The sequence below is a fragment of the Girardinichthys multiradiatus genome, chromosome 12 (assembly GCF_021462225.1).
Source record: "Girardinichthys multiradiatus isolate DD_20200921_A chromosome 12, DD_fGirMul_XY1, whole genome shotgun sequence".
NCBI classification, from domain to species: Eukaryota; Metazoa; Chordata; class Actinopteri; order Cyprinodontiformes; family Goodeidae; genus Girardinichthys; species Girardinichthys multiradiatus.
This window is the reverse complement of record NC_061805.1, coordinates 33,227,871-33,253,186: the sequence shown is the minus strand read 5'-3', so window position 1 is coordinate 33,253,186 and position 25,316 is coordinate 33,227,871. Positions and strand designations below refer to the sequence as shown.

At 40.2% G+C, this 25,316-nt stretch overlaps 1 protein-coding gene across 3 annotated transcripts; it reads right to left on the bottom strand.

Annotated features, from left to right (window-relative positions):
• On the bottom strand, positions 1–24,035 carry morc2 (MORC family CW-type zinc finger 2). Of its 3 annotated transcripts, none has more exons than XM_047381576.1 (29): positions 23,911–24,035; positions 23,470–23,518; positions 23,188–23,334; positions 22,123–22,176; positions 21,981–22,015; positions 21,821–21,889; positions 21,641–21,731; positions 21,435–21,543; positions 17,757–17,916; positions 17,557–17,668; positions 17,334–17,459; positions 17,164–17,243; positions 16,996–17,078; positions 16,182–16,267; positions 13,800–13,940; positions 13,542–13,696; positions 11,219–11,347; positions 10,990–11,095; positions 10,690–10,822; positions 10,528–10,611; positions 9,565–9,816; positions 9,232–9,480; positions 6,845–6,964; positions 6,486–6,543; positions 6,273–6,411; positions 6,017–6,184; positions 1,553–1,646; positions 916–1,104; positions 1–826 (listed from the first exon to the last, which is right to left on the bottom strand). In XM_047381576.1, exons 3-29 carry the CDS (start codon positions 23,253–23,255, stop codon positions 758–760), a joined length of 3,159 nt encoding a protein of 1,052 aa, XP_047237532.1. In that variant the 5' UTR covers positions 23,256–23,334; positions 23,470–23,518; positions 23,911–24,035; the 3' UTR covers positions 1–757. The 3 variants fall into 3 exon arrangements, with proteins under 3 accessions (XP_047237532.1, XP_047237533.1, XP_047237534.1); XM_047381577.1 differs by lacking the exon at positions 23,911–24,035 and adding an exon at positions 23,870–23,887; XM_047381578.1 differs by lacking the exon at positions 6,845–6,964 and having other exon boundaries at positions 23,911–24,032.
• Positions 24,036–25,316: the final 1,281 nt, after the last annotated feature.

Below are 25,316 nucleotides of genomic sequence, written 5' to 3'. Positions count from 1 at the left end.
TGATCCTGAACCGGTTTTATTGTTGTAAGTAAAGTTTGTCAAAAATACACAACACTTGCTTCAATTAGGACTGAAAAGCATGCACCGTTCATGAAAACGTTTCCATAACTCGTTAAAAATCTTTTCAAAATGAAGAACACAGCCACTAAATAATAAACATACACTTAGCTTTTCTTTCAAAAATAAACAAAGAGGAATCGAAGCATAAACGTAGAGGCTTTGAAGGAACATTTATACTGATAAAACCAAGCTTGTAGCTCCTGTTGGTGGATGTGGCATCTCACACTTTAACATGGACAAACTAACCAGGATGAACAAAGATAACGGGCAACGCTGATGCATATTTTTATTTTAGTGTACAAAAATAAAAGCTACTGTTGAGAGGAGTATTTTTTGACTTGCTGTGCTGCCACTTGCGGTGTGTAATCCCCACCTGATGGAGGGCCAAATGAAGAACAAGTGTAGCTCATCACATATAAAAGGGAGCTTTCATTAACCTACACAAATTACAACCTTAAATGCGGATAACATGTTTTAAACAGATGGATATAATCTATAAGCAAATATATAAAAAGGACTAAAAGGAAAACCACAGGGCTAACCGACAATACAGAAATAAATCAAACTTAGGGTTTAAGATGTGGAGAGATCGAGAAATGAATACATCCCCAAATACTCATGGATCACTGGACAGAAGCAGTGGTCTTTAGGAGTTGTCAGTAAGCATCGGTTGTAGCTGAACACTCTCCGGTCTTCTTTAGTCGCCTTTGGTGAGGAGGTCCTCTATGTATGCATCCAGTTCATCATCCGTGTTTATGTCAATATCCTTAAAATGCCAAGAAAAAGGAAGAAGTCCAAATCAGGCCAAACATGTAACATGAGAAACAATGCGTACTGCAGAGTGGTAAGTCTTACCTCCTGCACTTTTTGTAGAAGTGCTACAATATTAGTTCGTAGCTTTTGTAGTTTTTCATCTGCTTCCTTCAGTTTGAGCTCAGTGGTGTTGTTCTTTTCCTCCACAGCTTTGGCCCTGGCATCAGCTCTGCTCTGATACGAGTTGCACAACGACTGGAGACCCGACTCATACTGCTGGAAGTACTCTTTCTACACAGAGGGGAAAAAACATGTCAGAATAGCCCTTCAATCAGGGTCAGAACCACCAGCCTTGTATGTATTATGTTTCTTTCTCTCCTGATATCCAGCATCAAATCAATGAATTTTAAAATCATCAATATTAGACGTTCTGATCTCAACTCCAGGAACCAGCTGTTGGTCCACCATCTATGATTTCATGTCAGTTGTATTCACAGCCTGCTGTGCAGCTGCAATTGGGTCAGCCATTGGCTTACAAATCTGCATCATAGGCAGTGCATATCAATCTGTTTTTCTAACAAATCTGGGCTTTTCCCAACAAAATGTATTTACCCTTTACAATGATGTTCAGAAGAAGGCAAACTGATTATTTATAACTGTTGAGTCAGATGAATCTTATCAGTTTCTTGGACAAAAACCAAACTGATCAGGACATGCTTGGTTGGATCACGTATCTTACCAAAGGAAAGGCCATCAGCTCCTCAGCTGTCATGCTGTTTACATCCTCCTTGGGAATCCGGAAAGCAGGAGGGAAAAAGTAACGCAGCATCGTCCTGAAAAAAGAACAGAATGAAGGACGTCCGTCACATCTGTGGACATTCGATGAAAATAGACACACAAGTACATCTCAACAAATTACAATATTATCGTCAATTTCATTCATTTCTGGTAATTTAGATGATTATCTGCACTCAATACATGGTTGGGACTTCCTTTTACATGAATTCAATGTATTAGTGCAGCGAGGCGATCCGTCTGTGGTTCGTCTCGGGTGTAATGGAAGGCCCGGTTGCTTTCTTTATGTCATAGAAAAGTTTAAAGGAAGTTGGGCGCGGCGCTGATGGTGTAGGAGCGAAAGCGCGCAACCATGTGCAGATGCTACAGTCCTCGAAGCGGCCGTCCCGGGTTTGAGTCCCGGACCCGGCGACATTTGCCGAATGTCTCCCCCTCTCTCTACCCGTCTTTCCTGTCTGCCTACTGTCAAAAGAAAAATACAAAAATAAAGGCCACTAGTGCCAAAAACATATCTTTAAAAAAAAAAAAAAAAGTTTTTAAGGAAGTTTAACGGAAATCATATCAATGATTTGAAATGTACTGTGCTTGAAGTAATCCCTACAGATCAAATGACACACACTGTGATAGGAATGTATAGGCCACCTAATATAAACAGTGTTTTATGATCTGTTAAATTCTCTCCTATTTGGAGATGTAAAAGCCGCAGATACTCTTATTGATCAAGCCATTACAAATCAGCCAGACAGCATTTTGAAAAGATAATTTGGTCACAGGGCTATCAGATCATAATTTTAAATTGTTTCTGAGAAAGATTAATAAAAAGAGGTTCATTTACTCATCATTCAATAAGTCAGATCATCTCAGAATTCCAGAAAGAGTTATTAAATCTTGAATTTTAAAGATGTTGACTGGAATCAATATTGATCAGGAAATAATATGGATAACAACTGCTCGACTTTTATGAATGAACTTAAAACAACTATTAATCGCTTCGTGAAAAAGGTAAAAGTCAGGACAAAGAAAGTACATCTCCCATTGTAAAATGAAACGATATGTTCATTAATGAAACAAAGAGACGGTGCCCTTAAGGTGGCGCTAAAGACCAAGTCAGAAAATGACAGACGTGTGTTCACTGCATTAAGAGAAAGTTATAAAGGAACTCAGAAATGTTAAGGCCACATTCTTCATTAATGCCATCACTGAAGCAAAGGGCAATGCCAAACTAAATTTGGCAAAATCTAAAAAAAATGGGTTGGACAAAGAAATAAGAACCAAACCATTCGACTGGAAATCAAAGGGAACGTGACGTGATCCTGGTATTGTGGCAAATGCATTTAACATATATTTGGTTGATGCAGTTAGAAACATGACTTAGGATGACAACTCAGACTTTATATAAATCACATAATTTCACTCAGTTATTTGCAAAAATCACATGCTAAAGTTATCTAAGGGATGGATACCGTTTTCTCAAAAACTCACAAAGATGCTCTTATTCCAGTCATCCGCAAAATCATCAGCTGGTCAATCGGTGCAGGAATGTTTCCCAGCGCTTGGAACACCACGGTAATAACACCGATTTTTAAAGCAGGGAACCATCAAGATTTGTCCAATTACAGATCCATTAGCATTATTCCAGCACTGTCTGAAGTTATTGAAAGATTTATCTCTGAACAAATCACATCACATTTGAATTCTACAGAAAATACACTGCATCCCACACAGTTTGGCTTCAGGAAAAACCATTCCACGGAAACTGCTCCCAATTTGTTACTGGAAAACATCAGATCTAAACTCGATAAAGGGGCCATATTTTGATGAATAAACTGCATAAGTACAACATTTCACCCACTGTAATACTGTGAATAAAATCATATTTGGAAAATAGAATGCAGTGTGTTCGGGTCAATAACAATACTTCTTCTATGATTGATAACTGTATAGGTGTGCCACAAGGATCAACCTTGGTCCCCCTCTTATTCACCCTATATATCAACGATCTACCAGACGCATGTCCATGTGCAACATGTCAAATGTAGGCAGATGACACAGTCATCTACTTACATTCAAAAACTAAGACTCAAGCTGCTAAGGAACTTTCATCAGCAGTGGTATCTGTTATAAACTGGTTGAACAATTCATGTTTATACCTAAATCTGGATAAAACAGTTTGTATGTACATTTTTTTAAAGCACAAAACAGAGAAGCAGTTTAGGCAATGGAGCCCAGAGCAGAGGAGATTGTGACGTTCCATTTAGAAAAAGCAGTTTTGGGCAGTTATCTTTTTCTGTGAGAGCATCACACACCTGCAACATTTCTTCCCACAGACCTCAGGAACATTTCGTCACTCAAAAGTTTCTCTAAATCAGTAAAAACGTGGCTCCTGGACAATCAAATATGCACACACAATTTGCGTTTGATCAACATTTTATTATTAACAATGTGTCTAACTTATATTGTTTATATACTGTATAACCGTTTTTACCCACACTTTGAGTATTTTTGTAATTGCTTGTTTTAAATTGTCCAGTATGTATGAGCATCATGTCTTTGTCATGTTTTTACACCAACCTGCTATGGGACTGCAGATGAAAATTAGCCTTTATGGCTCAATCTGGCATATTTAGATGTGAACCTCTGCTCATGTTAATTAATATGCATTGTCCCATTTTAAATAAATAAATTAAAATAGTTGCCTTCAGGTCATCTGCATTGTTGGGTCTAGTCTTGCTCATCTTTATCTTGACAATAACTCACAGATTATCTATGGGGTTCTGGTCGGACCAGTTTTCTGGTCAGTCAAGCACAGTAACACCGTGGTCATTGAACCAGCTTTTGTTTTTGGCAGTGTGGGCAGGTGCCAAGCCCAAGTCAGCATCTCCATACAGCTTGTCAGCAGAAGGAAACATGAAGTGTTCTGAGATGTCCTGGTAGATGTCTTTGCTGACGTTGGACTTGATAAATCCCAGTGGACAAACACCAGCAGAGGACATGGCACCTCAAACCACCACTGACTGTGGAAACGTCACTCTGGACTTAAAGCAACTTTTATTCTGTGCCTCTCCAATCGTCATCCAGACTCCAGACAATGATCTCCAAATCAAACGTAAACTTTACTTTAATCTGAAGAGAGAAAATTAGACCAGTCCCCTTTCTCCTTAGGCCAGGTGAGACATTTCTGACTTGTGGAGTTCTGGTGTTGTTTAACACAACAAATGTCTTAGTTATAACCTTTTTCATGGATATGCCTGCATGTGGTGGCTCTTAAAGCTCTGGTTTCAGCTGTAATCCAGGCCTCGTCAATCTTCACAATCCTCAAGGCTATAATTATCGCTGTTGCTTGTAAATCACATTATCCTTCCACTCAACTTTCCATCCAATATAATTGGATATGCCAGTCTGAAAACCCAGCTTCTAGATAATGTCTTTAGGTAGCTTATGGGATGACTGTTTTCTCCAGAATTGTCAAGGTCATAACATTTGTTTTTAAAATCTTTTTACATTGATTTAAAGAAGAGCTGCAGCTAACGATTATTTTAGTAAAGGAGTATTCTATCGATTATGATCGAGTGATCGGATAAAAAAAAATTGGCAGATTCTGCAGATTTTTAATTCAACTACTTAAGCCTATTTTATCAGTTATAGAAATACATAAAAGAAAAATGCAGGTAAAGAAATAATTCAATTAAAATTCAACACTGTATTGCCTAAAATGTCTTTAGTTAACACTTTAACACAGAACGCATCTGCAGCTAAAACATAAAGTTCTAACATCAAATAGTCAAAAGCTAATTTTTAGGAAATTGTTTTTAAACGCAAAATGTTTCCAGCCAAAATAGGACCTCTTGTAGTGTACTTAATTGCCAACTTACAATCTTCTTGTTTTTTAGTGCAAAAACAAAGAAATAATAAAGAAAAGTTAATAGGAGATTTTTCTTTGCAGGTGTTGAACTATGTGAAGCTAAAGCTATGCCACTTGAGGACTTCTGGATAAAGAACATTTACAAACAAAGATGGTTTTTCATCTTAAATGCAAAATGTATAAATGTTTTGTACAGGTTTGGCTTCCTTACTGCTCTGAGTGGGCTGTTCTTTCAGCATATGGCATGTTTTAGAGTGCATACTCCAGTTATCGATTATTCGATTACTAAATTAGTTGCAGATTATTTCAATTATCGATTAATCACAATTAATACGATTAATTGCTTCTGCCCTAATTTAAAGTAATACTCTTAGTAAAAAAAAAAATGAAATTTTGGTCAAATTTACAGAAATAAACACCTGAAAGATATCATCCTGTGTGAAAAACCTATGGTTTCTATGTTAATCTATGAGGGAATTGAAGAACTAAAAAATTTTTTCTGACATTTTCATTTGAGGATAAGCAGCTGTACAGTATATGGCTCACCTCAACATGGCGACCAGGCTGTCGGTCACCTCTCGACTGGTTCCAGGCTGTGTTGTGTCTGGCTCCATGGGGGCTGAACCTTTCTCAGTCTCCTGCTGGGTGTCAGGGGTCTGAGAGTTAGGAGATGGTGGCCGCATCAACCGTACTTCATCGCTGCCTTTGAACACCCTTTAGAAAAACATAGAATGTGCATAAGAAAATAATTATCTGCGGTGTGGATTAAGATTCTTGAAAAAGCAGAGATGATTTATCTTACCATCGGTCTTTGGGGGTAGCTCGTGGTACGTAGTCAAACTTGACTTTCCAGCGAACGCTCTGTTTATTCGCCTCCACAGCTATGACTTTACCGGTAAACCACTCCTTATTGACACGTACTTCTACCAGAAGACCTTTGTCTGCAAGAACAAAACATCTGTAGAAAAAGCCTTTTCTTAATTCCTGACACGTAGTTTTGTGTGCATTATCTCACCCTTCTGAGCATTTTTAGTGTCATTCTCTGGCTCCTTCTGTGGCAGTTTCTCAGGAGCCTGCAGGAACACCGACATATTAATACCACCACAGTACCAGAATAACATTTTACTGAAAAGACACAGTGATGAAACAGGTAAAGGCTTAAGAGTAATCGTGCTCATTGGTTGAATCTAGCATGCAGACCTAAAGAAGAGTACTACATGTTAAGAAAACACCCGCCTGCACTTCAATAGAGTGATTAGAAGAAAGGAGAATGTTAATCAGACGCGAGACCCATATGAGTTAATAGAAATATCTTGATTGTTAGAAACTGTTAGAAGACCCAGCGCAAGAAGTGAGGGAGCCCTGTAAAGCTACCTTCTCTTTAGCCCCTTGCTGTTGTGTAGGAACAGCTTTAGGGACAGAGGCTGGTGTAGTTGGCTGCTGCCGTGCAGGAGTGGATATTCCTTTCTTCTCAGCCTGAGTGTGTGTTTTATCCTGCAAGGTCCATAGCAGAGGGGTACTGATTGGAGACTCGGTGGACGGTTAAATGCACAAGCACTGTTAAAAGTTAATTGAGCAGTACTTGTGCTAAAATGTTGACGTTCAGAAGTGATTTTTATGATCCTTTCAGATCCTAGTTGGATTATCAAACCTTCCTTTAGGAATCACTTTCTTTTTCACCTTTTAGAAGTTAAGAGGCTCACCGGGCCATGTGGGCGTACAGATCCTGCAGCTGTGACTGTGGAACCAACTGGACTCAAGACTGTGGAAATGGTGGTGGACTTTCGGAGAACACCACCCACATACACCCCACTCACCATCCTCAACAACACTGTATCGGCCGTGGACCACTTCAAGTTCTTAGGAACCACCATCTCTGAGGACCTGAGATGGTCATCACACATAGACACTGTTTGAAAGAAGGCCCAGCAGAGACTGTACTTCCTGAGGCAACTCAAGACGTTCAACCTTCCACAGGAGCTGCTGGTCATCTTCTACACTGCCATCATTCAATCTGTCCTGTCTTCATCCATCTCAGTGTGGTTTGGCTCATCCACCAAACAGGACAGGTCCAGACTGCAGAGAATAATCAGGGCTGACCTTCCCTCCATCCAGGACTTATACAGGTCTAGGGTCAGGAAAAGAGCTGCTAAAATCTCTGCAGACCCCACACACCCTGCACATAAACTGTTCAGTTTTACCTTCAGGCCGCCGCTACAGAGAACTGTTTACTAAAACCAGCCACCACAGAGACAGTTTCTTCCCCCAGGCTGTTTCTCTGTTGAACATTCAATAGAGTACAGAACAACAGCATACAGATGTTGCAAATGCACCTTTTTTATTAGATATGTGTATATTGTACATTGTAAATATGTATATTCTGTAATACAAAAACAAAACCAAAGAGCAAAGTGTACCGGAGTCAAATTCCTTGTTTGTATGTACGAACTTGGCAATAAAGCTGATTCTGATTCTGAACTGGACGTGGTTTATAACACAGCAGTCCTCCCCGGACTTATATGCATACAATGTATCCAGATGCATTTCCGCAAACCCAATCTACCTGGCTGAGCTATGTGTTATAATCATCATTCAGGTTGTCCAAATACATTAATTGGTTCAAATAAAAGCAAAGTTGTTGTGCGCCAGCTTCAAGATGTTACCTACACCTGCTTCAGCTGATCGACACCTTATAAAGGACACTGAAGGACCATAAAATGGCTCTGCTGTGTCTTCACCCACAGAACCATGCTGCCGTTTTTGCTTGGCATCGTATCACTACCTCACACTTCTTCTGTGGTCCCATCTTTCTGGGATGGATCAGCTTCGAACCCCTTATTTTGCGCAGACACCTTGCAAATGATCATAATGTGTAAAGAGCACATGTACTTCATGGATTTTAAAGGATGGTCAGAAATGAGCTGAAGACCATCATGCCTTCATTAAAACTGAATCATAACAGTCTGATCCCACAGATAAGAAGCATAGAAAACACTCATACTGCGAGCTGAATTGTAAAACAGCGTTGCCTTAACTTTGCAAGCAAAGAACTGCCTGGAACTCAATGTGTGCTAGCTGCTACTTCCAGTTATCACGAATGCAGCCTGCTGGGTGTAGTTTTACTATAGTAGAGGGCCACACCTGACTCAGATGATACTTCTCAAGATGCTGAAAGTCATAGAAGGTTTTGGAAGCAATAATATTAGAATCCAGGTCCTACTATTGAGCAGCACAGCTCTTAAGTATTTATTTACTGAGGTCGAAGGTTAAGTGGCTCTGTCGGTAGGGAAATTAATCAGGATTACAGCTTGAACTTGCATTAAATAAGCCAGACTAAACAAGAACCTGCACATTTTTCATTATTTTTCTAAACAGGTAATTATTTACAGTAAGGAGCAGGTCATGTTTCGTTGTTCAGCTGCAAGGAGCAGATAAAAATCACATTTAAAAAGGTAGTGATCAACTATATTTTGGAATAAATCAGTTAAGCAAAAGTGACACAACAATGTGTGGTTCGTTGTATTTTCCAATGCTAAAGTTTTTGTTGTAATATTGTCCTTGACTAAATAAATATTAATTGAAAGCTCTTGTGCCTCATCAACAATTTTAGTACCGTTTTTAGCCCTTTGTGTGTACAAACACCTAACCTTTGGCTTTTAGAGGATTATAGCCTTGTTGCAACATTAGGACCTGAAATACTCTTAATAAATAAAAATAATTAAGATGCTTCTTATGCAATTCCAACAACTTTGGATATTTACCTCATCCAACTTCCCCCGTTTTGGAGGTGGGGCCTTCTCCACCACTTTACCACGGTTACTGGCAGCTGTGGCCATCTTGGATTTCTTTGTTTGTGGTTCTTCTTCAATCTCCTCCTCCTCACTGTCTTCTTCCTCTTCTTCCTCCTCCTCATCATCTTCTTCTTCCTCCTCCTCACTTTCGTCCTGCTCAATTATTCTCTTGCGCCGTCCAGCAGCAGCTGGTCTGACAGGAGATGCTTTGGTAGACATCTATGTAAGAAGAAAGCAGATTTCAGATGCTTTCTGAAGGGAACACCAAGAAACCCTTTAGGGTACCCGAAGCCTTCAGCTTACCCGTGAGCTGCGACTGGATGGAGGCGTTTTTGCAGAAGCTTTGGGTGTAGACTTTGTTGCAGCTGTTGGAGTCTTTGCTGCAGCTCTGGTCCTGGATGGTTCTGGTTTAAGCGGTGTAGGAGGAGCCGCAGATGCTCGGGTGGGACGTTGAGAAGCTGTACGTGATGGAGGGACACTCGGAGCATTCTTCAGGTGAGCTGGGAGAGGTGGGGAGCGTGGGCGTGTTACAGACCTATCAGAAGACCTAGTCGTCTAAATAACATGATAGAAAGAAAAAATCAAATTAAATCAAAGTTAAAATAGCTCTGGAGAACTAGTCCAGGATCTTTCATGGATCAAATGTATAAACTTAAAACCCTCAAAAAGCTTCCAATGTCAAATCTGAGGTTTTCTTCTTTGCATTTGAGATGAAGATTGTAAAATATTATTCACACTTTAATATAATTTAGGCACTACAATACAGTTCCAAGTAATGATTAGCTTTGTTTTCCTTTTTAAATCTCTTGAATCCATTAAGTGTTTTTCATGTAAGATGCAGATGGATTTAAATATAATAAGAAATACAGGGGTAGGCATACTGAAAAGTCCAAAAGATAAGTTTTACAACCGGTTTATTTATTTTTAAATAATACCACAATCTTTCCTTTAAAATGTAGCAACACATTTATTAAAATACTTGACAAAACCTTAGAAACACGTCTGAAGGTTGAAACGGTGGAAGGTTTTTACAGCAGCTGCTAAAACATGCATTTATTAACTGAGAAGATATAATACAACATTACCAAAAACAATCTACTTTTGATGTCTGGTAATGAGAACAGATGAAGGCCTAAACTGGTCAATAAAAATAAGCCTATGGGACCGACACCATGATAGTTATTTTTTTTGTCCCATCTTTGTCAAACAGGATCTAACAAAATTTAGGGGAAAGGAAAATGAATCTGAATCACAAGAAACTCGTACCTGACCTGAGGTCTCTGTTGGCTTCATGCTGACCTCAAGCGGGAGCTTTTTGATGTCTGCTGCAGATTTAATGGTGCTGGTTTTCTGACGGAAAGAAACCAAATGTTCACACGGTAGTTTTCACAAAAGAGAAAAGCAGAAAACAACAGGTAGATAAAATACCTGTAAGACTTGTAGTTTCTCCTGCTGCTGTTTGATTTTCTCTGCTAGCTCTTTCTGCTTATCTTCCGCTGTTTGTTTGTCTTTCTTCAAAACACCGACGGGAAAATTCTGTTTCTGTTCTGGAGCGTCGCATCTAAAACGAGTCAAACAAAAGCAAGACAATCACAAAAAACCCCCAAAAAACAAACATTTTAAACTACAAACATTCAGTGAACAGAACGTCAACACTGGCATCAGGACGCATGGTATACAAATTATTTAACTAATAATTAGGTATGAACATGTCCAATGAAACAGCACCTGTCCTGGGTGCCGTCAGGGTTCATGAGGCACACCCAACTGTCCGGGTAGCGTTTGTCCACTGCGTCCATCTGGAACGGCAGCGTTCTCCACTTCAAACACTTATCTAAGAATAAAACACCGAACCACAGGGCACGGTTGATCTAATTAACACCTTGAGAAAAATCGTCAGCCTTATGATACTCTGTGATAATGAAAGACTGAATTAGTGTATGAATGTGTAACTCACCACACTGAATAGTAATTGGTATCTCCATGGCACGGCGTCTCTTGTATCTCAGCTCTGAAGATGGAGGTGCAGACCAGCTGGCAGACAGATATCCGAACTCATCCCAGAACTTCACTATGCCTTTTTGGGCTGCAAAAACACAAAAATGCAATTTCTGACAATTTAATGAAGCTACTAATCAGTTATTCCAAAAGGAAACAGCCCTCTGCTACCTTTTCCAACTGGAGTTGCTATTTACCGTTTACTTTAACATCTTCAATGTAGACACGGTGCCAATATTCCTAAGAGTAGTAAAGCGTAACAAAACAGAGATGAACTGAGAAATTGTCTAAAACTGGATTTTCAGCTTGCTGTGACTGACCGGTAGGAAAGTCAATATTCCACCATTTTTCTGATCATTTACCAGACCAGACCAGACCTACACCAACAACAATCTACGGTGTGGAAGTTGTGAGTTTAAAAGTGTAAAAGTGAGAAGAAGCAGAGAAATGTAAGGAGCTATTTAAAATAAACCATTTGTTTTTAAACAGAATCCTGTAAACTTTTCATTCAGAATGAAACCAAAAAGTCCAAGTCCATTTAATATCGAGCACCATGGTAAACACACAACCATAAACACCCCAGTTAAGGGCCACTCTATCCTTTTACATTATACAACTCCATCCACAGCGTTCACGGGCCTTAAGTGCTTGCAGATCATATGGGTCTAATATTTAAGTGAAGATCGCGGAACAAAGCTTTGATCTGAAAGGGGCTAGAGAGTCGGACTTCAGCAGATAGCAGGAGAAATAGTTACAGAGATACCCTTTATTGTCCTACAGGGGAAAGGTGTACAGACTGTACTGTCAGGAAAAAATTTACAACATTAGAAAAGGAAAAACTGTACAGTTATTAAAAATAGCATACTCACAAATGAGTAGGGTGATTTGAAAATGTACAAAAGCGTGATTTGTAATTGTGTATGAGGAAAAAACAACAGACTATTGACACAAAAATGGACAAACTGCAAACAACAGCAGTAAACACTTATTGAGATTGTTGGAAGCAGTGATGTTTGGGTGTATTCACACTTGCCACTTTTGGTCCACTTTAAAACGGACCAGAGTTCGTTTCCCCCCTTGGTCCGGAACTTTTGTGCAGGTGTGAATACACTCAAGCGAACCCTGGTCCGGACCAAACAACCGGACCGAGACCCAGTTTTTGAGGTGGTCTCGGTCCGCTTCCTAATGGTGCGGTTCGCTTATGGTCTGAATACAAACCGGCTCCGATCCAAACCAACTATAAAAAGCGTACGTCTCTTTGGACATAAAAAGCCACCGTAGCCGTTAACAAAGGTGTGTGTTGTAAGGTAATCATACCTGATAAGCTGTGTGTTGCTTAGCAACGCTACCGACTTGTTGTGGAACAAGGCACGTAAAGAACGTCGGCGTTCAGCACGTATTCTCCGACAGGGTTCCAGAATTATAAATGGAACGTCTCAAAATCTGTGTTGAATGAGCTGCTCTTGACCCTCACAATAATGTTGCAGTTGTAATAACAGCACAAATATGCAGAACAGAGGTGCAGCACGCAGCACTTCTACGGCTGTTTTCCTAAATTTCCGGGTCTGTGCTCTGTCCCGCCCCCGTCATTTCTGTCCAATGGGAACAATGATCGTCAGCTGCGTGGCTTTGTTTACAAGTAATAGTTCACTTGCAAAAAGTACAATGTGAAAACAAACTGCACCAAATGAAAAAAATTAAGTTCGCTTTTGGTCCGGTCCAAACAAGCGGACCAAAGGACTTTCCTGGTGTGAATACACCCTTATAAAGTCTAACAGCTGCTGGGAGGAAGATCTGCGCTAACTGAACCCTTGTTAAACGCACTAATCCCCAATATAAGATGTTGAACAATGTTCACAAATAAACTCCGTATTTTTTTTATAATAGGAAACCCCTTTTTACCGAGACATCTCACACGCACGAGAAGACGTTGCCTCCGCTTCTCCTTTAATTACTGAACGCTCAGAAAGACTGTAAAAAATGTATATACCGTAGATTAAAATCCAAATCAGCTAAAATCAGCATCAGCAGTACAAAAAGCTGGAAATTTAATATCAGACACAGAACTCTCTAGTACAAACGTGAACCTCCTCTGATGCATCTAGAACTTTATTCACACAAATATCGACAATAACTTTGTAAATCTGTCACTCATAGAGGGATTCTGTAATTTAAACCTATCAATAATAACCAGAACAATCATTAACCTGGTTCTAAGCCTTCACAGATGAGCTTTATTATGGATGTTTCAAACAGCAGTCTAACAAATAAAAACCACTTACCAATGTTGGTGTCCTTCCAGTACTGAGCTAAATGCTCTCCCATGGCTTTCAGTAAGTGTCGATACTCCTTAGCATCTGCAAAGTCCTGCTTGTTGTGGGTCGGCTCCAGCACCAAATATGGGACATCGACGACTCCAACTACACCGCCACACGCCCTTGCAAAAAACAAAAGAAGAAACACAAAAAACATATTTTTTTTCAACACTCAAACAGAACTGTAAAGTGACAGAGTACTGAAGTCTCATTGTGTTTACTTACATGCCTCCCTCGAGCTGAGGACCCGTTTTCTCATACATTTTGATAAGACGAGAGCAGTTGTACACGAACATCCCGTCCAGCTCCCTCTGTTCAATATTTACTCCAAATATAAAATTCAAGTCCTTGGGTTCCTTTAATGCTCTGAAAAAACAAGTGACAGAGGAGAAGAGCATGTATCTGCAATGACTTTGGTGGATTAATTTATGCAGAATTTAGAAACTAATCAACACCTAGTTTTTAGGAAGGTTTGTTTTAAAGGTTTCTACAAAGTAGACTTTCCTCCCAAATTGTTGGTAGCAAGTGTGAACTCATAAATAATTCTCCTTATGTGAAATTTGGAGTAATATTGATTAGCTTGCAAATGGAGCAGAAATGCTCCATATGGCTAAATCTGAGTTAGTGTGGAAAGGGCCAGAGAGGTATTTTCTGACTGACAACATTGAGGTTGAAAGTTTACCGTCCTCAGGCTGAAATGTGACCCGAGTCGTTTATTACATAATGATGTAAAACAATAAATTACAACTGATATTATATTTTTGTAAGTCCTATTTTTGATGGCTTAGTAATCATAAAAAAACATTAAGGTCAACCTAATAAGTTATAATCATCGAGGTTGAGCTGTGTCATTAAAACAAACTGTACACAGTCCTACTTACTAAAGAGCAACAAGAGTCAGGAAATTAGAGGTGATACGTACAGCAGACACCTTCATGAGGACCACACATTTGAAGCATGTGATGTTGCCCTGTACGGCGGAGCTGGGGTCCCACCCTGGAGACAGGGGTTCGGGACTCGTCGTAGAGAGTTGCTCATCGCAAGAGATGCAAAGGCCATCCCTCAGTGGGCCCACCACCTGCAGGGGGAACCATGAGGGACCAGTACAAAGAGGATTGGGCAGCGGACAAAGTGGAGACCTCGGCAGCCCAATCTCAGGAAGGGACGTGGAATGTCACCTCGCTGGGGGGGAAGGACCCTGAGCTTATGCGGGAGGTCGAGAGATATCAACTAGAAATAGTCAGGCTCAGCTCCACGCACAGCGTGGGCTCTGGAACCCATCTCCTCGAGAGGGACTGGACTCTCTTCTACTCTGGAGTGGCCCACGGTGAGAGGTGGGGCCTTCGGGTTGGGGACAGGTCTCTGACTGTCGGTTTTCGTCCCAGCCATGAAACACTGGACCAGCTCTATACCCTCCACAGGGTACTCGAGAGTTCATGGGAGTTTGTCCACATGAGTTTTGTGGACCTGGAGAAAGCATTCGACTGTGTCCCTCGTGGTGCCCTGTGGGGGGTGCTCCAGGAGTATGGAGTCGGGGGCCCTTTATTAGGGGCCATCCGGTCTCTGTACGAGGAGTTTGGTCCACATTGCCCGCACTAAGTTGGACCTGTTCCCAGTGCATGTTGGACTCCAGAAGGGCTGCCCTTTGTCACCGGTCCTTTTATGGACAGGATTTCTAGGCGCAGCCAAGGGCCAGAGGGTGTCTGGTTTGGGGACCAGTGGATTTTCATCTCTTCTTTTAGCAGATGACGTGGTCCTGCTGGCCCCCTCTAGCCAAGACCTACAGCATGCGCTGGGGCGGTTCGCAGCCGGGATGAAGATCAGCTCCTTCAAGTACGAGGCCATGGTTCTCGACCGGAAAAGGGTGGCTTGTCCTCTTCAGGTTGGAGGGGAGTTCCTGCCTCAAGTGGAGGAGTTTAACTATCTCGGGGTCTTGCTCACGAGTGAGGGAAGAATGGAGCGGGAGATCCACAGACGGATCGGTGTGGCTGCCACAGTAATGGGGGCGCTGTGCCGGTCTGAAGAGAGAGCTGAGCCGAAAAGCAAAGCTCTCGATTTACCGGTCGGTCTACGTTCCTACCCTCACCTATGGTCATGAACTTTGGGTCATGACCGAAAGAACGAGATACCGGATACAAGCGGCTGAAATGAGCTTCCTCCGTAGGGTGGCCGGGCACTCCCTTAGAAATAGGGTGAGAAGCTCGGCCATCCGGGAGGGGCTCGGAGTAGAGCCGCTGCTCCTCCACATTGAGAGGAGCCAGTTGAGGTGGCTCGGGCATCTATACCGGATGCCTTCTGGACGCCTTCCTCGGGAGGTGTTCCAGGCACGTCCCACCGGGAGGAGGTCCAGGGGACGGTCCAGGACACGCTGGAGGGACTATGTCTCTCGGCTGGCCTGGGAACGCTTGGGCTCCCCGACAGAGGAGCTGGAGGAGGTGTCTGGGGAGAGGGACGTCTGGGGGTGTCTACAGAGTCTGCTGACCCCACGACCCGGTCCCGGATGAAGCGGAAGACGATGAGTACGAGTACATACAGCAGGTCTGACTGAAATACACCCACTTGGAACCGTCTTAAGATTAAAAACAAGTTTTTCACACTTTAACGTACTTTTGTTTGGCTTCAAGATTCCTCTTTCGAATGTCAGCGTCCCTTCGCAGCATCATGGCAGAATCCTGTACTTTTCTCAGAATCGCCTAAAGAAAAAGAAAGAAGTTGACAAGTCAAAAAGTTAATGGCACACAAAGATTCACATCTCTAAATGAAAGGTGACGTCTAAAAAAATGTGCTGTGGCAGTACTTTGATAAAGATAAAAGTGACGACAAAAAACTATTTATTATTTTCTTCAGTCTTTTTTAGGCAACTGTGTGGCTGGGACTGCATGTCCCAGCTGTCATTGCACCACAAACACAAATACTGTACTTTAATAAAATACCCATTTTAAAAACAGGCTTCCTAAGGACACCAGTTACATAAAGATGTGAAGTCTTCATCACTGAACTGGATTTAATCTTATTTTTAGATGTAATAATATTTATTGATGCTTTCATGGAGCAAAGAGTGGAGGAAATAGTAAAAGAAACAACAACTCAAACAATGCAGCTAGGTTTTGGAGTTTTAAATCATCATTAATTGGAATTAGAAGACATTTTTTTTTACAACAGATGGTATGATGTATGCCCACCCCTTTGGTGCACCACAAAACTCAAATGTGGAAATAATTAAAACAGATCCATACACCAAGTAGAGGTCCTATATTAATACAGAGGAGTCAGTAGTTATGGAGCTGGAGGCGAAGTTCATATTTTATGTGAAGCAGTTTGTGTGTCCCTTCGTAAAAGAGGTGCTGTACTAAAACTTGCCTCAGCAAACAACTTGTTCAATATGACTTAACAAATTGGACAAAAGATGTTTTTTCCTTACCCTTGATTCTTTTGACAGATTATCTCCTAATCTGGCCTCCATGGCTACACGCTTACTCTCTGCCTCTCTTGCCTTCTCTTCAGCTGATTTATGGAGCAAAATTAAGACAGGTTAACTTACAAATAAAGCAGCTGTTAAATAAATATAACAAATCATACAGAGGCCCACCTATTTTTGCAAGATGATCTGCTTTTTTCACTTCTTGCTCAGCACGGGTTTTAAAACGTGTCGATGAGTATTTATAAACCCTTTTCCATAAAACAGAAATACCAATGAACATGAAGTCAGTGAAAGCTAAAAAAGTAAATTCACAGTCCCTGCATTTCACTTCGTATTACCTTGGTTTGTAGAGACAGCAGGAGAGTCTCTTGGTTCTGACTTTATGTCCCTGTATAAAAATCCTCATGCGTGGGTCAATGTAGAGGACAGCGGTGTATGCCCTGAACGATCTCCGTTCTGGTTTCCTGTGCAGGTATTCAAAACATTTCTCACCAACGCAGGCAACCAGTTACGATAGATAAGGTCTTTCACATAATGCTGTCGTTTTTTTGTTAAACTCACACTCCTTCGGCTGGTGTTCCAGCCATAAGGATGTCCTGGTGATCTGACTCTACATCCAGCTCTGGTTCTCCATTGTCCATCAGCTTTAGGTTATAGATGACCACAAGAGTACCTTTGAAAATAAACAGACGAAGTTAACGATCAGTTTTAATTATGTAATTATTCACAAGCAGAAATAAAAAGGCTTTTCATGTGCTTACCACTGCTGCTTTCTATTTTGTTGAACTGCTCCATCAGCTGGAATTCATTCTTAAATGGGGAGTATTTGAAGATGAGCTCAGTTTCTATAGCATACTTCTCAGGATCAGAGGTCAGCGGCTCCTTGGTTTTCAGATCCCAGGAGGGGAGCGGCACAATCACCTGAAATGACAGGATCAGAAAGCTTCAACAAACTGCTATGAAACTTTAACAACAACAACGCTCTCAAATGAACTGGGTGGCAGTTTGAAGGTGTTTAAAGCCATCAATTTTTTGCACATCTCTACAGTTTCCAAATGAATTGTTCTGATGTTTTTAACTGGTTGTTTTAAAGAACCAGGGTTAAGCAGAAATAAAACTAAGGAGGAGCAAGAAGAAGACAAAGGAAACCAATGCTTTCATGAGTTGAAGCCTAAGCTGAGCACACACAACACCACTCCCCCCGTCTTCGCTGACCTTGAAAAGACTTGGGAGTTCAAACAAACAGACCGGTTTCAGCAGATTTTAGTTTCACGACGGAAAGACTGGGGATAAAACACATTGAACTAAATGTCAGTTTGAAGGCTAAACAAAACAGACTGGAAGGTGGCGATAATAGATTTGAAAATAGAAGAATGAAAAGAGTCCAGTTTATCCCACAAGTTAATATGACTTAGTGTTGACTGTATTTTTGTTTTACTTATGTTGAGAACAATTTATTTCATGTGTGGTTGTTTATGGGATTTGGAATAACTTTCATTGTTGGGTTTAATATAACATTTTTATTATTTCTGTCTTAACAGACAAACATATAATGTTTGGGCTGGATCACGTAAATAATAAATTTCAGTTTATGATAAATACACATCTATTCTATTTGGAAAATATGTTATTCAAAAATGCAACTTTTTAAATTAAGTCCCATTATTGTTATGTTTGATATCCAAATTAATTGGTTTATTTTAATAAAGATCCTTTATTATTAACTGTATTTTAAATATAGAAGTGTTAATCAATACGCGACTGTAATTATTTAGGTGACAGTTTGTATTATGCCCACTGTTGTGTTGCGTTTATGTTTTATTGCTCTATATAGTTACAAATGAAGTTAGCAGAAAAAAAAAAGAAAAAGTAAAACTGGCTCGCAGCTGATGTCGTGTCCAGCCTCTATTTTTCATTGGCTGTCAGCAACACGTGTTTGCAGCTGCGTTGGTAATCAGTTCACACTACTGAGCTACATTCAGATTTGGCTCAAAATATTCAAAACATCTGTTTTACTGCAAAGCAGATCGGGTCGGTTCCCCCCCTCACACTTGCACACTCCAGTCTTCACCCTCTCTCGCACAGATTTCTGTTCCTGCAGTCCCAACCGACTGGCCACCGCTACTGCAGACGTTCCCTAACTGGGATTGGGGGTATAAAATCTGTCAAAACAAATAATACGTCCCGATCCTCAGTATCTATTTATACTTCTTGTGACCGTATCACAGTCCTACTCTGGACCATGTCAAACCAAAGTTTGTGAATAAACTACAAACACAAACCCCCTCCATAGCTCACCTGGTTCTTCTCAACCCACTAGGAGCTCAGCACAGTCAGCAATGATGTATTTTACATGAAACGTAGCAGCATGCCAGAAACAAAGAACCATAACTAAGCACTGTTGACATGGGCCCTTCTTACAGGATTAATGTTTTGGCTCAGGGTTCAATTGGATTATGTCAATTTAAAACCTACAAAAAGATGAAAAATAAGTTAATAACTTAAGTACTTACATATTTATTTATTAAACATGCTTAAGATAATAACCATAATTAAAATAATTGAGGTAAATATAATTAGCCAGTGTATCATGGTGTTTTTTAGCTCTGTTGAGCAAGTTAATTAATTTTGCATTCAAGTTACCTAAATTTCATACCATCGTGTAAAAGTTTTTGCAAAGTACTAAATTCTGTATTTTTAAGAAAGACCTTGTTAATATAGATCCTCCTGAAGGGGTTGGCAACAAGTAATGTTTTCAGTTCAGTTCCCTTAAACAACGAATAAGGCGCTTTCACATGTTTTGTGTCTCTTTCTAATGTTTCCTGGAATGGCCAACGTTGGGCTATAAATTGCTTCCGACAGGGCTCTCTGCTGTCCTGCACCAGGTGCTGTGTAGTATTGCCAAAGCTTAATATGATCATGATTCTTTAGCCAACATTAACACCCACTAAACAAATGATGCTGCTGGTGCATTGGTAAAAGAAAATGAAGGAAATATGTTCATTATTAAAACTATTAAGGCCTAAAATGTGATCCGTTCCTCCTTATACCAAGGTGAGCTGTTATCCAAACACGTCCTCTTAACAGAGCTCACTGCTGCTCCCAACCATCAGCTTGACTTCAGAAATCTTTTATGTTTATGCATTTGACAGACGCCTCTATCCAAAGCAACTCACAAATGAAAAGAAAGAAATGCTGATATCTATTCAGCCCACACAAAGTTATGTGGTTATTTTACCTTGAATACAGTTATGTAAATGTCATATTCCTCACTTAGTGTACAGCAATGTCAGAGAAACAAGTTTCCTTCCTCAAACACTGAGTTTCCACATAAAATCCCTGGGTAAATTGTCCTCTGACAGCTGCACAGGTGAAACCTTATCACTCGCTCTAAAAGGCAGGCATCAAATAACTCAGAAAATAAAGTTTGGTTCATACAGACTGACTGAAAAGTAGACTATACGTTTATTATGGGTCATTTTAAGTAAAAAAAAACAAAAGAATGAATTGATGTTTTTCACTGGCATACAGTACTTGTCTATGTAAAAGAGTAAATTGTGGTTGAATTGTCTGGAGACAATTCAACCACATGATTTCTGGCAACAGATGCAGTAAAATTACCACCATAGTTTATTAACACAGTTTTAAACAACGGGTAGGTCTTTTGAGTGGCTCACAATACTGATTAGCTGATATCTGCACCAGCAACTGGAAAACGGCAGCTAAACACAGCTTTTAGAGAACAATTTAAATAACATGACGTGAAGAACTATAAGGACTGACACTGTTGAAGAGTCAGAAAAAAGCTCATGAATTCAGCAGAAGATGGCCAGCTATAAGCAGCACATTGATCCTCTTAAACCCTGTGACCAGTGATTTCTAAATAAACATCAGGAAGATGGGAGAAGGGAAGATAGGAGACAGTCAAATTAATTCTGGGAAAGAACAGTTTTTTTTAACTGAGACCAGAGGTTGCGGGATAGAAACACAAAAGAACTGGTGTAAAGTAAGCTCTGGAACTAGTTAAGCTCTGGAACCGGTTTGGTGGATAAAGCAACATTTGCAACCTGGGTAAAAAGCTGATCAAGGGGCAGCAACTATCACCAACTGAATCTTTGTTCAACAGGTCAACAACTTCAAAGTTATATTGGGTCTTGTGAAAAACCAAGACAAACAAACAAATAAAAAACCTAGCTCCACTCCAACATCGCTGAAAGGTCTCTTTAAAAATAACTGTAGTTTTACATGACAAATGACAAAGAATACCTTAAATATACCTGCTACTGATACGCCTGTGTCTATGCCTCCCTATATACTGCAGCACATACAGAGTAAGTTTTTTTTCACAATTGTGATAATTATTATGCAGTGATAATTTAATGGTAGAAATCATCATACCTGGTCCGATTTTGCAAGTATAAAAAAAGAAGAAGTCTGACCTCATCAAGCCCTTCTTCTTCATGGAAAGTCCTCGATAGGAAAAGACACGTTAGTGTATTATCCTTTTTTGTGAACAAGATAAAGTCTTTCCCGATTCGCATCGAGCCCCTGGAACAACAAAGTTAAAATACCATGTGAGACACCAGACACTTGTGTGCCAACTGCGTAATATAACCATCATACAAACAGCACATTAAGGACTCACGATTTCAATCCATTTCCATACTGGCCGATCTGAGTGGACTCTGGAGAACGCTTGTTTGACTTTCCAAACTGAATCACATGGGTTGCCTCAACTATTAAAAAGAAGATGTTTCGAAAAAACAAAATAAATACAGTACACCGCCAAAAACCCCACAGGGAACCTACATTAAGTCTTGCTTACTTGAGTCCATTCCAATGCCATCATCTAGAAAACAGAGCATAAAACCACCACGCAGCTCTGGTTGTTTTTCTGGAATAGGAGCACAAACACAACAGTTATTAAATGCAATCTTTGGGAACAATTCCAACATGTAAAACTGGTAAAGTACTTATAAGTGTACCGGTGTAGATGTCTATTCTCGTTGCATTGGCATCTCTGTAGGAAAAAAAAATGTCAAGTTAACGAAAGCCATCTTAGCAGCATCATTTGTCACTTTAAACTTTAAAAGAGGCCTCCAATTATCCAGTCATCATTGTGGTTACCTGGAGTTGTCCACAAGCTCGGCCAAGGCTCCAAATAAAAACTCGTGGGTTGTTCTGAGAACATACAAATAAAACATTTAGTCCAAAAATCCGTACCAGGGCACATCTCCCAATATAAAGTATCTGGACTCATTGTCTACGTTGACAGTGCAGTCTTTACCTCTCAGAAATGCAATATGAACTTTATGTGAGCATAACTGACATGTTTTCCCGTGACACCATAAACTGTGCCAGCCAAGTACACCAATGGCAACATAATCAGGTATGGATCTTTCACATTCAAACTTCCTACATTTCCAAAACTTAAGGCACATGCAGACACATGTGCATCCCAATGACTTTAAAAACGACTCAAATGTAACTCATTATATAGAGATAAAAAGTATGTTTATACACTGTATAGTGTGCATTCAATTCGTCCTGCATCTCTTGAATTGTTTACTACATCAATACATCTGCAACCAACACCTTATAAAAAGATCCCCAAACTCTTGATTTGGCTTTGCTTCACAATCCTCTCTAAGCTGTCTTTATCGATAACATAACATTTATGTTGTTAATGAATCTACTTAAGATATGAGTTCTGCTTTTTGAAATGAATTACTAAAATAACTTTTCAATGATATTGTAACTTATTGAGATGACCCTGTGCAAACTAAATCAACACATGCGTGTACAGGAGGCAAGACTTGTTGGAAAAACCTAAATTGAGATTTGTGTACAAGGATTTGAATGTGTAACAGTGTGCACTCTGTGCTCTATGTCATTCTGGACACAGACGACAGAGTGTGCTGATAACCTGCCTCTAGCTGATTCTGATCTCACACAAGACTCAATGGTTTTTTAGAGTACCAAAACATTTGTGCCACCACTTCCTCACAAACTGTTGTATTTTCGGTCAGTGTGTTTATTAACAGAGGAATTGAATTTCTTTTATGGAGGGACCCTTTTTTATCTTGCTTAAAAACTAAAAGGTTTGAATAAGTAAGACCATATTTCTTTTTGTCATAAAGTTGAACTGCACCAAGGCCATAAACTGGTGATACTGCCAATGTTTGTACTTACGAGTTTGTGTGCAGGTACTCAAAGGTAAGCTGAGCTCTGCTCAGGTTGCTGTAGCTGGAGTAAGCCATGGCCCGTCGAAGTTATGGTCTACTTCCTTCCTGTTCGTCTTCTTCCTGACCAAACGAGCTCTAGTCGAGCGCTTTCATCCTGAAAAAAGAGAGTTAAATACTCCCACAGGTCTTATGTGTATAACTGCATAGCTCCTTAATTCGTTATCCGAGGCACCGTAAGCCAACATTAGCTGACATAGATGTTAGACAACATATCAAAAGAAGCACTCACGTAAAAGACTCCCTGCAGGTGAAGGTAACGAATGGACCACGTGGGAGGCCTGTTGAAGAACAACAAGATGTTGTGACCTAATCAAGGAGCGCCTTTGAGCACAGTGCAGTTAACATGTTTCCATGTTTCTTTGTCCAAAATCAGTTAATGGACAAGCTAGGCTTCCGAGAACCAATGCAACATCACGTTTACTCATGAATGCATGATATAAACGGCTTATCCTTTAGCCATAAAATGTTACAAACGTTTACCGTCTGGCTAAAACAGTAGCTAAGGGACATTAGCATCCCATGGCTGTTTATGGGGCAGCGATGCTACTAGCTAGCATCACACGGACGTTACCTAAATCATGATATTTTGACTAAATTTGCAGGCCGCCGTAATATGACTTCGACCTCACATTGTAATAATGACACGTTTAGGAATAGATAGCAACATTACGTCTTCGTCTCCTTGACATAAATCAATCCCACAGGCCGCGTAAAATCCAGTTTCTTCGACGGCGGTAGTTGATTCCCCGTAGTGCCCTGACAATGTACAACCCCCGCCTCCGTCTTTCCGCAGGCCAATAGGAAAACACCATGACAAGACTCTGAACAATTATTGGTAGATAGGTCTGTCTACGTAAACACGATTACACACCGGCGCACACGGGCATTGAAATGCACCTGTTTGCGCCAAAATGAAAGATAAATCTTAAAATGAGCAAAAACGTTACTCCATTTGTTGGTGAGGTCTTAAACGATAGGTATCCCCCACCTTCTATTATGCAAAAAAGGAAACCAAATTTTCTGATTAGTGTTAGTCTAAGACCATGGTTCTCAAACTGTGGCTTATAAGTACCACCGTTGGTAATGGGCTGCCTTTGAAGTGTTTTCCAGGTCTGCTAACAGGCCCAACAGTTAGAAGAGATGCTTGGTACATGGGGCTGCAGGTCAATTCAACACAGGCTTCCATGCAGTCTGGACAAGTTGGGAATGTGATTTCAGTGTTATCCAAGGTGTAGATAAGTATGGGAAAAGAAAGGTGTGTGTGGAAAATATTGGTATTTCCAGATTTTATATCCCATTATCAAATTTTTTGTCCTTTCTTTCTTTACTCCTGGTATACTTCGTTTGTGACTTTCCTGCCTCGTTTCATTGAATCTCTCCTGTCTTTTATCAATCTTTATCTTCCTTCTTTCTAACCTTGCTTACTTCTGTCCTTTCGTTCCTTTCTGATTCTCTGCTTAACCTCCTCCCTTGTACCTTTCCATGTGTTGTTCCTCCTTTCCTTGTGTGTATCCTTCTTTCTTTCTTTCTTTCTTTCTTTCTTTCTTTCTTTCTTTCTTTCTTTCTTTCTTTCTTTCTTTCTTTCCTTCTTGACAAAGTAATTCAAACAATTAAGCCTTTGTTAATATACCAATTGGATTATAGTAACTGGTGAGGCAACAACGTATTATCTGACCGAAAAAAAACACAGTGGTCATATTACACCTGGTTGGACTCCCTAGACTGGCTTCCTGTGTAAATGAATATGGATCCTCATCCAGCCTCATGGCTGGTGACAAATGTAAATTGGCCTCCATGTCACATTGTCACATTTTAGTTCTATCCCAAGGAAAGTTATTCTACCGTTTCAAATGTTATCAAAGAATAAAAACACTCAGTTTCAGGAGGTAAAATTTGACTGACAAGTTTCCTAATTGCAAATCTCTTTAACAACCAAATAAAAACTTGTAAATACAGTTGTGGTTTACATGAATTTGCACACTCTTTAAGACTCAGGCAGGCCAAAAAAGTTAAATTTAAAATACAAAAGGAAACAGGAAATGTTGAGAGTGTGAAAATAATACTGAGAGTAGAGTT

Bases quoted from the DNA above. Each gene is read 5' to 3' on its own strand.
- morc2 (XM_047381576.1), bottom strand. From the start codon at position 23,255: ATGGCTTACTCCAGCTACAGCAACCTGAGCAGAGCTCAGCTTACCTTT. The intron at 13,941-16,181 runs GTACGTTAAAGT...TTGTTTTTTCAG, and splicing joins AATCTTGAAGCCAAACAAAA to AGCATTAAAGGAACCCAAGG. The intron at 1,647-6,016 runs GTGAGCCATATA...TTCTTTTTTCAG, and splicing joins AGCCTGGTCGCCATGTTGAG to GACGATGCTGCGTTACTTTT.